At 51.2% G+C, this 14,458-nt stretch overlaps 1 protein-coding gene across 3 annotated transcripts in view; it reads left to right on the forward strand.

The window, feature by feature from the left end:
• The first annotated feature begins 40 nt into the window (after positions 1-40).
• The window catches only part of GNB3 (G protein subunit beta 3), a 35,702-nt gene continuing 21,284 nt past the window's right edge, over positions 41-14,458 (forward strand). The window contains exons 1-5 of one of the 3 annotated variants that reach the window (XM_073311680.1): positions 41-4,926; positions 7,422-7,523; positions 8,230-8,268; positions 8,468-8,574; positions 8,702-8,765. In XM_073311680.1, the coding sequence (XP_073167781.1) occupies positions 7,467-7,523; positions 8,230-8,268; positions 8,468-8,574; positions 8,702-8,765 (267 nt within the window). In that variant the 5' untranslated portion in view covers positions 41-4,926; positions 7,422-7,466. Of the gene's footprint in view, positions 4,927-7,421; positions 7,524-8,229; positions 8,269-8,467; positions 8,575-8,701; positions 8,766-10,735; positions 10,784-11,683; positions 11,813-14,458 lie in introns of those variants that run through there. The other 2 variants (XM_073311690.1, XM_073311698.1) reach the window with 2 other exon arrangements.

Here is a 14,458-nt window from a genome sequence, read left to right on the forward strand (position 1 = left end):
TGGGAAAGGAATCGAGATTTAATTAACAAATGATGGGGAGAGACTGAGTCCTGGAAGAGGGGAAAACAAACCAGGCTCCAAAGACTCACTCCCCTCCCAGCAGATACACGTGATGGAGGGGAGGGAGAGCTGTGCTCTGCTTGGCATGGGCCTGATCCTTGTGAGGTTGAGGATCTCCTCTAGGGAACTTGCTGCCCTGAAACAAGGCATCTTACTCTCACTCTCACTCACGGGAGGAGCAGGGCATTTATCATTGTCCAGGCTGGGATAAGAACAATCTGCTGTCACTGCCCAGGATATTAGCATTCAGAGATGGGATTATATGGTAGTCAAACAGGAGCTGAGAAAGAGGGAATATTGAAAAGAGCAATAACCCCATTTCTGGGAGGGATTAGAACCAGAGAACAATCCAGGCTACGTGAAATGGACAGGCCTAAGGCAGAGACAGCCTAATAGCAGGGGGCTGCAGGGCAGGACTGAGGAGCATTGGCAGAGCTGGGTGGGGAACCAAGGACAGAAATACAAGTGTAGTATAATGATTGGGTCATTATTCCATACACAGCCATTGGCTCCCAGACTGTCCAGTCAGAGCTGCTGTGTATGGTTAATCTCATCCCAGTGAGCTGAGGAGGATGAGGAGGTTGAGCAGATGCTACCAAACCTTTTACACTCTAATGACTTGAGGAGTTGCTCTGATGCATATCTACTGATACCAGTTGTTCATTCCCAACCACACCTGGCAACATCCCATCTTGTTTTATCCATTACTCTCACTCTATGGCCAGGAGCTGAGAGGAAAAAAAAATCACTGTGTGGGTTTTGGGTTCCCACTCCCCATCCATTGGCAGTGTCACATCTCTCCTCCTATATAATTTCTTCCCTGTATTTGGGGAAGACTTGGAAACCGATTATTCTCACCAGCCTCCATAGTCCTGTCTGAGGTGACCAGGCACTGCAGCTGTGGTGGCTAGCTCTGGCCCATAGGTGGCCTGAGTGATTAGATTGATGCTTCCTGACGTCAGATGAGATCCCTTAAAAGGTATTTATCTCAGGATTGGGCCAAAGCTGCAGGAGAGATTAAAAGAGATTGAGGCCAAGATAATCCCCCATAGCAGCATCCTGCAAAAGCAGCTGTCAAAAGGCCTTCAAGCAAATGCTTTTGCCAGCCCACCCAATACTATTCCCCATCCCACCTCTGCATCCTCCTGGGGCCATGATCCCAGCCCTGCCCCCATACCTGAGGGTTTCTATTGTGTGGGGGTGGCCAGTATACCACAAGGGGCACAGGCCCTTCTTCCCCTGCCTGTCAGGTTACGACCTGAGCCCTGTCCCGATGAGGGGCTATTTCTCAGAAGGCTGTTGGGATTCAGTGTCTGGCACTGCCCCTTCACCACACATTTTATGATCCTAGCTCTCTCTGCCTAATCTTCATCTGATTAGTTTGTTACTAACAAACAAAGGGAGTCAAATCTTTGTGCGGTGTTTTTCCCTTCAGAAGCAGCACACTCTCCTGTCCCTCCATCCCCTCCCATACCACCTGCTTTGCATTAAGTCCCAATCCGATTTCCGCAACTCTCTGGTGTCTGATTTAATTTGCCTGACATTGCTCCTAGAATCAGCCCTCCCCAAATCACCTCTCCCCCCACCCCCACACACACAGCCTCCCAGCTCCCCATGGGGAGATCAGTCCTGGGAGAGACTGATATACCAAGAGTGAGAGAGGGACACAGAGAGTGTGGATAGCTGGCGCCAGGACAGGAAGGACTGAGTGGGATCGCTGCGTGACTAGGGGCTCCCATCCTGACGGGGGACTAAATCCCCAGGGGACAAAGGGAGTGCCAACCAGGAGGGGACAGCAGCCACCTCACCCCACAGACCACGGTAAGGACATTCCTTTGCTGCTGCTTGCCCTGAGCCTAACTCTGTCTCCTTGGCATTTGGGTGGCTCTGTATGCCCAAGTGGGTCCCAGGTGCCTTATGTGACCCTCTCTGCAGGTCTGGGGGGGCCCTGGGTGTTGGTCTCATTTTATACGTAGATGTGTAGCCTGTGGAAGGGGATGTTTCTATAGGAGGAAGGCTGGGGTTAAAATCAACTCATCTCTATTGTACATGGGATGCAGAAACCCCTTCCTAGCAGGGCAAATCACAGCAGTTTCCAGCATGTCACAGGGGTATATAGCCTCCCTTGTAGGGAGCTGGGAGTCAGACTCTCCAATAGGACCCCACACACTCATTGTGCTCCCCACCCGTCTCTTTGCAACAAGCTCCTATCCCATTTGGAGAAAAAGAGCAAGATCAGGGTAATTTTATCCTTGCCTTTTGATCTCCGAGGCAGAGGAAGGGGATCATCTCTCTATCCAGCTCTGAAGACACTCAAGGTTACCAGGGCAAGTACACAGCACCTGCCTAGGGATTACACAGGGACCATGACATCCCCTGTTAATCCTCAGCCCTTCCGTGCCTTTCGCTTTTTTATTTAAGGCTCTCCAGTCCCAGCTGAGCTGCAGCCCCCTTTCCAAGATGGGTGAGGCCACATGGGCTGATATAAACCGGAGGGTTCAACCCCTGCCCTCGCAGCCAGCTCCTCCCAACGATTTTCTCCACTTCTCATTCAAACAGGATGAGGTGATGTGGGTGACTCCCTAGGCGTGCTTACCCTTCGGAGTCGGTGCTGACTCGAGTGCCCCAATGTGGTACTGGGGGCTGTGGTGCAGGGCGGGGGGGCACTCTCCACTCAGCCATTACAGTTGGTTTATGATATGTTTAATACACCTGTTCCAGTGACACCCACGTGCCCAGTCAGTGGTGCTAAGCGCTGTACTAACGCATACGAAGACACAGGCCCTGGCCGGAAGAGCTTATAGGCCAGGAACATGAGCGATACGTGAAGGGGGCAGGGCATGATGATAATTGAATAGACCCATTTTTTATAAACAAAGATAGATTTGCTTAGTTTATTATCAATAGATCAAGTGCCTGCTGGGATTTGACTGCTTATAGGCATCACAGCAGAGGAAGATCAGTTGGAGGCAAAGGTGCTGGAATTAGGGGTGCTGCCGCAGTCCCTGGCTTGAAGTGGTTCCCATTATGTACAGGGTCTACAGTTGGTTCAATGGCTCTCAGCACCCCCAGTATGCAAATTGTTCCAGCTCCCCTGGCTGGAGGCTTTTCATGGCTAAGAGGCAGCCTGGGAAGAGGCACAGGAAAGTGTGCTGATTTCACTGGAATGAGGAGGGGAAATGTGATCGACGACAAGAGCTGTTCAACCAGGAAGAGGGGAGCGGTGGCGAAGAAAAGAAACTTGAATATAATGAGGGAAGCTAATGGAGGGATTCAGCGAAGGGGGCAGACTAGCTCCAATACCCCAGCATGGTGCTAGGGATGCTGTGCTGCAGTGGCCTGGTGACTCAGTAGGGGGCACCATCTCCCCCAAGTCATTTCTGATCCCAATGCCCTAGCACAGTGGTAGGGATTGCTGTGCTGTTCGAGGTATCATCTTCCAGCTGAGTCATTAATCAATAGGCTGACCTATATTGTCAAAACATACTAGTGGTTTGGGTTCCTCAGTTTTTGGGAAGTGATGAGCAAAACACCTTAAAGGGGCTTGATTTTTGGAAAGTGATGAGCACCCACCCTCTGAAAACCAGGCCCCTTTAAGGTATCTGAAGTTGGGCACCCAAAAATGGAGATACCTGGAATTGCTAGCTGCTTCTGAGAATATAGGCCCTTAATCCATGCTAGGTTTGATAGATCCATGGGTATTTCCCCCAAAGTCAGGGCGTTAATTCCAATGTCCTGGGCCAATCTCCAGCTTGGGCAGGGGTTCTTAAACTGGCGTCATGACCTCTCAGGGTGTCGCGAGGTTATTATGTGGGGATCACGAGCTGTCAGCCTCCATCCTAAACCCTGCTCCACCTCCAGCATTTATAATAGTGTTAAATATAAAAAAAGTTTTTAATGTATAAGGCGGGGAATCGCACTCGGAGGCTTGCTGTGTGAAAGGGGGTCACCAGTACAAAAGTTTGAGAACCACTGAGCTTGGGGTAGTTCCATTCTGCTTCCTTTAGTTTTCTTTGCTGATTCAATTCTGAGACTGGATTCTCTTCCACTTCCTGTCCTACATTTTCGTGCAGTATCACTCTTAAGCACCTGCCATGTCCTTCCCCAGAGGCAGCTGCATTTTAGAGCTGGGAGGTGACTCACTCTCTGCAAATCACTTTGGGATGAGGCACAGTGGAGGCTATGGGGAAGGTAGAGTTATTATTATCTCTCAGCTGTGTCTCCTTGTCCTTCTGAGTCTGGAAACAATTCCCAAATTTCATTTAGAATGTTTCCTCCAAGGGATTTAAGGGTTCTGATGGAGACCTGAGGCTGAGCCATAGCTTCTCTCACTCCCTCTATATTTAGCTTTTCTATCCCTCCTTAACAGTGTTCCTCTGGCCTTTTGATCCTCCTACCAGCTCTGTAAACCCCTCATCTTGTGCAACTCCTTTCCATGTAGCAGCTTCCCACAACTCTGGCCCCCAATTCCAGAGTTTAAAAACATAGTCAAGGAGAGAGAGAAAGAACTGAATAGGCCATGGGAGGAAAGGCATATTGGGTGAGGCTGGAAATGGGATGAATAGTGGGTAAGGTGGAGGATCCAAGGAGGCTGCTCCAAATGTGGCAGGAGCTGCAGAGTAGCAGGAAGTTCTCAGCCCCACATGGTGGAAATGGGGGAGAGAGAAGTCGGTGAAGTCAACTAAAGCAAGCCTCTGGAGCGGTGTAGCACCCAAACAGCCAGGATGCTGGAGGCTGGATGCGAGGAATCTGCAATTGTCCGAGCCAGAGGAGATGGAGCCTGAGATGAGGATTTCAGAAGAGGGGCCTGGATTTCAGGAGCAGAGGCTGGAGGAGATGAGCCAGAGAGAAACACCCTGCAAGATGGTAGGTACAGCTTGAGGACTGCCCAGAGGTGACAGTGAGGAGGTACAGAGAACTAATGGCAGGAGTGTAGCACAGGGTCCATGCAAGGTGAGAGGGAAATGATCTGGTTTGATGTGAGCGGAAGCAGCTGAACAGAGCTGGGCACAGTCTCCAGGACATTGCTGATGCATGGGAGGGTGGAAGTGGGGTAAAGGACAGGGTCCAGAAAGATTACCTCCCATGCCTGAAAGGTAACTGATTCCTGGTTATGGGGGACTCTATTGTTCTTCATCAGTCTGGCCTGAGGAGTTGCAGGCTGGGGATGGCTGTACGGGATACACCCTGAAGTTAATGGACTATAAAAAGTGTGTCTGGTAGTGTTGCCAACTCTCATGATTTTATCACATCTCATGATATTTGATGCTTTTCCTAAAGCCCCTGCTCCTGGTTCTGTAACTACCTGAGAATCTCAGCTTTCATTTAAAAAAATACAGTTCTAGCCCTCGCTACTGGGGAGAAGAGCTGGGAAACGGGAAAGAAATAAGGAGGCACATATATTTTTGGTTTAAATCTCGTGATCTTGGGGCCTGACTCATGATTTTTGAACTAGTGGGGCTGGTGCTGGGAGGGATCTTTAGATCCTGTCTCCACTTAGTCAGCTGCTGCAGGAGAACAGGGCCCAGTAGCTTGTGCTGGATTCTGCCACATCGCCAACTTTTACTAGAGGAACAATTCTCCAAGCAGGCTGGGAGCTGGGGGGAAACAGCCAGTCCTCCCGGTGAATTCTGGGGGATTTTAGTGTCTCACCTACCAAACATCAGCTGGTTGTCTCAGCCCCACCACGTGGTGGGTCGTGCTTACTAACCCCATTTCATAGCTGGGGGACCCGGGGTACAGCCACAGAGGAAGCTGGGATCAGTGTTGGGATTATTGATTTGCTAGCCATAGTCCATTTAGTCCACTAGAATATGCTGCCTCTAATGCTACTGAGCTGCCCCTCTGGGTGGCCACAGGTGACCCCGACCACTCAGCAACAGGCAGCTAGCAGAGAGGAGCCTTGGCTCACCCCTACAAGCATCAGTGCTAGCCCGAAGGTCACTGACTCTCTCAAATGCAGCCATGGGCCATCCCAAAAATCCAAGGGCTTGTGACCTTGGCTGCTTTCCTGGACTCCAGAGGCTGCCCTGGGGAAGCTTTAGGGAAATCCAGGAACAACTCCCCTGTCGATCCTTGGATTGCATTTTTAAGGCTCTTTGCAAGAAAAAGAGCAAGAAATCAACTTGTGTGTAATGAAAGCTGAGATTCTGCACTGCATCTCAAGAGGCCCCTGAACAGGTCTTTGAGAACCTTGAAATGTGGCTCGGGTTGGGGGGACTCAAGGAAGAGCCACAGAAACACTCAAGGGGTGGTGGAGTTGAGTTCTGGGGAGAAAGTCAAAGAGCTAAATCCAGCTGGCTTGGCAAAGCCAGGAAGAAAAGGAGAGACTTGAGAATTGTCTGCATGTGCCTGAGGAGGGCCCCAGCAGGGGCAACCACAAGGAAGGGGCTGAGACTGAGCCAAGGGAAAGGAGCTCAGGAACTGTGCTGAGGGGTCTGTGAGCTCAGGGAGCTGTCTCCCCAAGGGCAGGGGCTGGAGCCCATCACAGGGTAACTAGGAGCTAGAGGTGGATAAAGCACAGACTGTGGAAAGAGAGGATTCCCTCAAACAGGGCTAAGGCAACTCCTGCCTAACTGTTGGGAATGGCCAAAGTAACCCCTCAGGTGCTGGAAGGAGAAATCCTGCACGTACAGCCCATCATGTTTCTTGGCCTGGGAAAGCTGGGGTCCTGGCAAAGGGTCTGTCACTAACCTCGGGGCTAGCTGGGCCCAAGGAAACCTCCAAACCTGGAGCTGATCTCTGCCGACAAACAGGTGAGATTCAAATCACATGGGGCCCATCCGGGAATCTGACACCATCACCGGGGAAATGCTGAACTAACAAAGAGCAGGTGTGTAGGAGACAGGATGGGGTCTGCAGACTGGGGCAGGAGCTGGAGTTACTGGAGAAAACTGGACATTTTAAGTAGATTTCAGAGAGCTGTGTAACTGACTCCCTCTCCGCTCTGACTTAGCACAGGTCACAGTGCTGCGTGACGCTAGAGATGTTTTTAGAGAAAATATGAATCCTGATTGCCTGAGATCTGTCACTCTCCCCATGAGTTGGGGAATGAACTGCATTTTCTTGGCCAAACCCCAACTGAGATGAGTCCATTCCTCCTTCTTACATTCCTCCCACAGCTTCAACCAGATACAGCACTCCACTTCCTGTCCCAAAGTGCCCTGTAACGCAGCTGTTAAATGGCTGCCAAGTCCCACTCCAGAGATGGCTGCATCTCAGCAGGTGGTCAAAGTGTTCCATGTGCACATGGAGTGTGTAAAGTCCTTTGAGATGCTGAGCAATGGGAGGTGTGAGGGAGAGGCGAGACCTTCTAACTAGTGGCCTCTGACCGCACCCCGCCCCTGTTTTGGTCTCTCCAGGACTCAGGCTATCCCGAGTGGAGGGCCCATTGCTAGCCGAGCAAGATGGGTGAAATGGACCAGATGAGGCAAGAGGCCGAGCAGTTGAAGAAGCAGATTGCGGTAACACTGGAGATGGAGCCAGTCCATGTGCCCCACTTTCTCCCCCCTTCCCATCTGCCATGGGGAATCCCAGCCCAAGGGAGCTGCTTCACTCCGCCCAAAATAATCCTATCCTGAAGGAAGCCCTCCTTCCACAGCAGGGAATTCCCATCCAGAGAGAACTCAGCTCTCTCCTGCCTTAATCCCAAGAGCCCTTACTAAGAAGGCAACTACTAAACCCCCCTCCCCTCCAATAAGAAAGAAATGTGCATGGCATGTGGTAGGGATGAGTGGCAGGTGGTGGGTGGTCTGTGAGGCCAGGGAAGGAATGTCACATCATAGAATTCAATTCCTTCCTCTCCTCCCCAGTATTTAATCTCCCTGTCCTTTGGGGGGTGCGTGGAGTGCACCCCAGTGGAGGGGCTTAGTGTGGGGAGAAAAGTAGATTTCTAGCCTGGGGTGGGGGAGGAGGTGGGGATTGTGCCCCAACTTATTCTTTATGATTATTTGTGTTATTATCATAGTGCCCAGGAGCCCTCGCCATGGCCCAGGAGCCTGTTGCACTGGGTGCTATACAAACAGAACAAAATGATGGTCCCCGACCCAAGGAGCTTACAATGGAAATAAATCTAAAGAGGTTTTCAAATCCTGTGCCTGAGTCTCTCTTGCCATTGCCTCCCATCTCTCATGCTTTCTCTGTCTCTTGCCACTTCCTCTCTCCCTGCAGGATGCACGGAAAGCCTGTGCGGACACTACACTTGCTCAGGTAGGAGATGGTGCTAGCCAACCTCAGCCGGGTGTGGATGTGCGAATCAGCCACAACCCCCAGGCTGGCCTTCCCAGAACAGCCTGGAGAGGAAATGAGGGATGGAGCCATGTGGCAATGTGGGGGGTGGGAGAGCCCCCTTCCCTGCTGGCAGAGGTTTGACTCTCTCTCTCCCTGGGGGAATCTCCCACCCCCCTAGATTGTGTCCGGGGTGGAGGTAGTTGGACGCATTCAGATGCGTACGCGGAGGACCCTGCGTGGGCACCTGGCCAAGATCTATGCAATGCACTGGTGCACGGACTCCAAGTGAGTGAAACGCTGGCTGCCCCTCTGCTTATTGAGCTGGTGCAGTCACAGGGAGGGGAGGGGGATGCTGGTGGGAGGGGCCCAAAGGGAGAGGCGACACTAACAGGGCCTGGTTCCTCTCTCGTAGACTCCTGGTCAGTGCCTCGCAAGATGGAAAACTGATCGTGTGGGACACTTACACAACCAATAAGGTAAGAGTCAGGTGCACACACCAGTAGCCAGAATCACCTATTAGGGGAGGCCAGGAGTGGAGTAGCTGGGAGCTCCCCCTCAGCCAAACTTCTGCCATGCTCCTTGTCATACTGTGGTGGTCAGTGATCTGCTTCATTTAGTGGCTCAGTTCCAACTGCCTCTGCACTACATAACATGAGCCTCTTAAAGGTACAGTTCCCCAAGTCTTCCTTTCCCAGCCAGATTTAAAGATAACAATTTACAATCTATATTACATAACATACCATTCAAAATACTTACAATCCACCTACTGGCTGAATTTGCAATGTGCAATTAATCTTTGAGATGCTTTGCACCATTGCTTGGACCTGCAGGTCTACCTTGAAATATCAGTACTGCTATTGTCAGAAGGCAGAGTCCATTTATTCTGGAGTGCTAAGTGCTCGGGCTCTTCTATCTTAACTTGCTGTGCTTGTTACCTGTCTGAGACCTTCCTGGGCAAAATGGCAAACTCAGTGCCCCTTATCTCCCTTTCTTGTGGAAGTTGGAGAAGGTGTCACCTATTCCTCTTCAGTAAGTGTCTGTCTGGGGAGGCAACCTCAAGTGAAACCACTGCTATTCGCAGCTATTGTTTTTCATGATAGATATGCATGGTGTCATTTTCTTGAAGTGTTAGCAGCTCCTGGGAACCTAGGTCATAATGATTTTTGGGGCGGGGGGGTGGGGTTTGGCCTTTTCTGACTCTTTATACATCTGCAAGTCCCCAGTTTCTCTGACATCAGCTTCTATCATTACAGGCATTCTGGTTCTGTTTTCTGTGAAATAAATGTCAGCCAGTAACAACTTGTGCTTCATTGGTGACATTCTGTAATTTAATAGTGTTAAATATGGATCAGAATCTGACTCCTCAGCCTTTTTCAGTAGATACTTTATTATTTTGACTCTGTTTCCCACCAACCCATTGGAATGGGGATGATGGGGACTAGCAGTTATGTCTACATAAGTACTTCACTGAAACTGCTTACACTTATGCCCACTAATCTGTGGCCCATTGTCAGATAGCATGAGGTTAGGTACACCATGTGTTTTAAGAACAGACTTGATATACTCAATCTAGTAAAGCTAGAGGGATAGCTCAGTGGTTTGAGCATTGGCCTGCTAAACTCAGGGTTGTGAGTTCAATCCTTGAGGGAGCCATTTAGGGATCTGAGGCAAAAATTGGGGATTGGTTTTGCTTTGAGCAGGGGGTTGGACTAGATGACCTCCTGAGATTCTATGATCTCAGGGAAGTGAGAATAATAGTCCTCTTTTCTACCTTCGGTCTTGATCGCTGTGGACAATACCACCATCCTGCCTGTCACTCAGGCCCATAACCCAGGTGTCATCTTTGATTTGGAGCTTGTGACGGAGGGGGAATTTTTCATAATATTTTGGGTGACTATTGTGTGTGCCTCAGTTTCCCCTGTGTATGGCATAGTTAACTAGGGGAAAGGTCCTTTACTCTTTGGAGTGACCCAGAGATACAGGCAAGTCCAGCGCTTAGCTACCTGGGACCCATGCCCATGGAGAGTCCCAGAAGACAATGGCCGCTCCAATTGCCTGGACATTTGGCACCTAGCAACAAATGACCATGGATGGCCCATCCTCCTTAGGAAGCCAGCTGCAGAACAAAGGACTGGGGAGTGGGGAGCAGCAGGAGGTGTTGTATTGTGTGGGCTGCTGGAAGCAGAGGGAAGCTTCTGGTCTGGGACTAAAGAGGGAGCCAGGGGGCTCAGGATTGACCCAAATGGACTTTGCTGTAACTTTCCTACGTTAACTAAGGACTTTCTATACTGCGTTCCAGATAGCTAGCAAACCCTTCTGCTTTTACAACACTGGCTGAGAGTCACTACAGATCAGGAAGTCAAGGATGCATTGCTCCTTTTGGGTGTGCAAGTCTTCTCCAGGTGTCCAATTCAGGTGGACTCACTGAGGGGAGCTCACGGTGAGAAGCAGGGGCGTTGACGGCTCTGAGGTTGGGTCCCTGGAGGCAATGAAGGTAAGAGACCGACCCTAGTGACAGTGTGACCCTAGGGAGGCTGATACACAGAAGGGGTCCTCGACCGTTCCAGAAACATTCAAGAGCACCAGACCTGTGGATCCATGATAGGTGGTAGCAGAGGATGATTGTGACACAGTAGGGAGCGGTGTTGACCTCGGAATGTGGCAGGGGAGTTTCATTGGGGATGGGATACCTGAGAGCCTGTAACCTGAGCCAGGAGGGAGATGGGGGAGGTAACACCTCTGCCTGGGAAACTGGACAAAGGCTGCAGGAGAGAGCCTGCTGATGGGGTTTTGGTTTCAGTTTTGTGCTGTGTGGTGGAATGCAGGCAACCCCAAGGCTGGGGTCTAAGCTCCCTACCCCACAGAAGGACTTGACTGAGGGGTCCTGGTTGTACCCACAAGCTCTGTTTTAGCCTGTGTTCCTATTGTCCAATAAACCTTCTGTTTTACTGGCTGGCTGAGAGTCACGGTGAATCCCAAGAAGAGGGGTGCAGGGCCCAGACTCCCCCACACTTCATGACAATGACTCCCCCACACTCCATGACAATGGTTGGCAAATACACCCAGTAGACAGTTGGCTGCTGAAGGTACCAGAAGTGTTGGGAGTGGTAAACCAAGGGAAGTTAAAGGAAACAGGGAGGAAATGGTGTATAACCATCTCCCTAAGAAGAATATTGCAAACCTGTCCAGGGAGAGTGGACTAAGCATTGGGAAGCTCAACAAGGCGCAGCTGATTGCATGGCTGGAGAAGGATGATCAGTCTAAGAAGCAGGTTCCAGGCCCAAGTGGGGCTTCAAGAGAGTCTGGGAGAACCAGAGGCAGCAGCAGGATGCCCACCAGACCTGGTTTCCCATCCAGCAGGGCGGATCTTCATGACCTGGTTTCCCATTGGTAGATTTGAAGTAGTTGGAGCTGAGAGCAAAAGAGCTGCAGCTGGAGCAGCAGAAGCTAGAGAACCAGGAGAAGCAGCAGAAACATGAGGAAGAATAGCAGAAGCATGAACTGGAGATGGAGAAGCTATGGGGTAAGAGGACCCACCGAGAGGTAATTGGGGAAAGGCCTATTCTTCAGGGAATCTAGATACCAAATTGTTGCTCCAGTTTAAGGAGGGGGGAATATAGATGCCTACCTCACTGCCTTTAAAAAGGCTTGCAATTTGAACCAGACTGACCCTGAGGATTGGCTCTGCTGTCTCACCACCTTACCCTGTTCCAAACCCATAGATGCATACAGCCAGATGGACAGAGTGGTTACTGGGGACTATGAACTGCTCAACAACTTTGTTGCTTAAGTTTGAATTGACCCGTGAGGCATACAGGAAAAGGTTTTGGACCTCAGGTGTAACCTACATGGAAGTAAAGGAGTACTTGTGGCACCTTAGAGACTAACAAATTTATTTGAGCATAAGCTTTCATTAGCTACAGCTCAAACAAATTTGTTAGTCTCTAAGGTGCCACAAGTACTCCTTTTCTTTTTGCAAATACAGACATGGCTGCTACTCTGAAACCTACATGGAAGTGACTCAGTGCTTAATTTCTAATGAAAGAGGTGTGGGACTCAAACAATTAGGTGCCGGGGCTCAAGCAATGTTTTTACTTTCATAAGTGACATAGCTCAGCCCTGGCAAGCCCTGGCACAAATTAAGCACTGAAGTCACCACTCTGATGGGAGAATATTTCTGCAAATGGTGTAATGGTGCAGGGGTCACTACCCTGGACGATTTGTATAACCGGGTTGGGTTGGAGCTGTTCTCACGACCTCAAAATGTGGTTAGTGGATAGGAAGTCTAAAGACCTGCAGAGTGCAGGCATGTTGGCAGATGAGTTTGTGGACAGTAGGTCCGGGTGTGAAGAAAGGACCAAAGGGGACTGGCCTAAGCATGGAGCCGGGGAAAGGGAACCCATGGATGCATCCCAGAAGTGGAACTCAGGTAAACCCAGAGTTGGGGAGTGACTGAGGGGAACAGACCTTTTCCAAGGGATCTCAGAGACCTGAGATGCAATTTCTGCGGGCAAAAAGGGCATAAATGCAACAATGCCCAAAGACCAAGGAAATGGTGGCCAAGCAGAACCCTGGAAGGGATAACTTGGCGAATGCCCAGGACAGAGGAGCTATGTCAGCCTCTGTGTGACTAGGAAGGCAGCCTGTCACTCAGGCTCAGAGAGTGAACTATATGACTGAGTTTTTGGAGGGAAGCAGTCACACATCCAGCTCCTCAGGGACACAGGGGGTGGGGACTGTCAGGCTTCCACTCCAAGCCCCAGTACACACATCCTGTTGTACTCTCCTGGGCTCAGGCACATCTGATCCCCACTGGGAGTGGAAGATGGTGGTTAATGGAAAGACATTCATGGGGTGGAGAGACTCGGGGACAGAGAGAATCCTTGTCAAACCCTGTGTGGTACAACCCCATCAAATGCTGAAGGGATGTGTAACTTACGTGAAGGTCCCAAATGTGAAGCCATTTGCCCCGCTTATGGCTCAGATCCCTGTGCAGAGACAGGAAGGAGCAGAGTGGCTGGTTCTCCAGGACATCAGTTTGATGTCCTTTTGGGAAATGACTGTGTCACTTTAAGACAGGATCCAGTGATTCGAATCCAGGGAGCCAGAAGGCTGAGAATGCAGGTGTCAGTTAACATGCAAATGGTCTGACTGGCAGGGAAGTGGGAGTATTCTCCCTGGCTAGTAACACAAAGGAAGAGCTGCTAATGCTAAGGGTCAGACCCCTGCCAGTCTGTAACCAGACACCTGTGGCTGAGTGGGACAGAAGATGGTCACTGTCCATCTCCACACAGGATGCTGTGACCAAAGCAGCGAGCTCACTGACTACCCTCACTGGGAAAGCAAAGGCAGAGCTGGGCACTGTGGGAGCTGAGAACCCAGCTGAGCATGGGGAGACCGAGGCAGGGCAGAACAACTGCCAATCATGCTTGCGTTGTCCAGGGGTGAGAGAGGCTCAGGGAAGAGGGAAGCAGCTGGAAGGATGCTGCTGGTAACAGATGTGCTGGGTCAGAGGGTGGCCATGGTGGGTTCTCTTAATGAAGAAAACCCAAATCCATAGGCGTGGGAAGTACGGGTGCAGGGGATGCTGCAGCCCCACTCCCCAGAGCTGGCTCCGCACCCGGGGTCCTGCTCCCAGCCCTCTGCCTGGGACACCAGTCCTGCACCTGGGGCTTAGTTCCTGGCCACCGGCCCCGCTCCCTGGCCACTGGCCTCGTGCCCCACTCCCCAACCCCTCACCTGGGTCCTGGCTGGAGGCCCCACTCCCCAGCCGCTGGCCCTGTGCCCGGTGCTCCGCTCCTGGCTCCATGCCCACCCCCAGCTGTGGCCACAGCCTCAGCTCCCTTACTGCTGTCCAGGTACCCCCCTCCCAGAGAGACAGCCCTGCTCCCAGCCTCAGCTTGAGGAGGGGGTGGGGGTGAGGCGTGGGCAGCAGTAAGGGGGCTGGTGTTCAGCACCACAGCGACTAAAAATGTTCCAGCCCAAATTACAGCCCTCCATGAAAAGAGGTTGGGAGAGGACTCAGACTTGGGTTGACCCTGGGATGGGAGATGGGCTCCTTGTACATACACAGCGCTGGGGTTGGGACACAACTCCAGAGGGGGCCTACCAATGTGCAGAAGCACCCTGCCTCCCTCGCCAGACGCTGGGATACCAGAGCCCCAGAGTT

The sequence above is a fragment of the Lepidochelys kempii genome, chromosome 1 (genome assembly GCF_965140265.1).
Source record: "Lepidochelys kempii isolate rLepKem1 chromosome 1, rLepKem1.hap2, whole genome shotgun sequence".
NCBI classification, from domain to species: Eukaryota; Metazoa; Chordata; order Testudines; family Cheloniidae; genus Lepidochelys; species Lepidochelys kempii.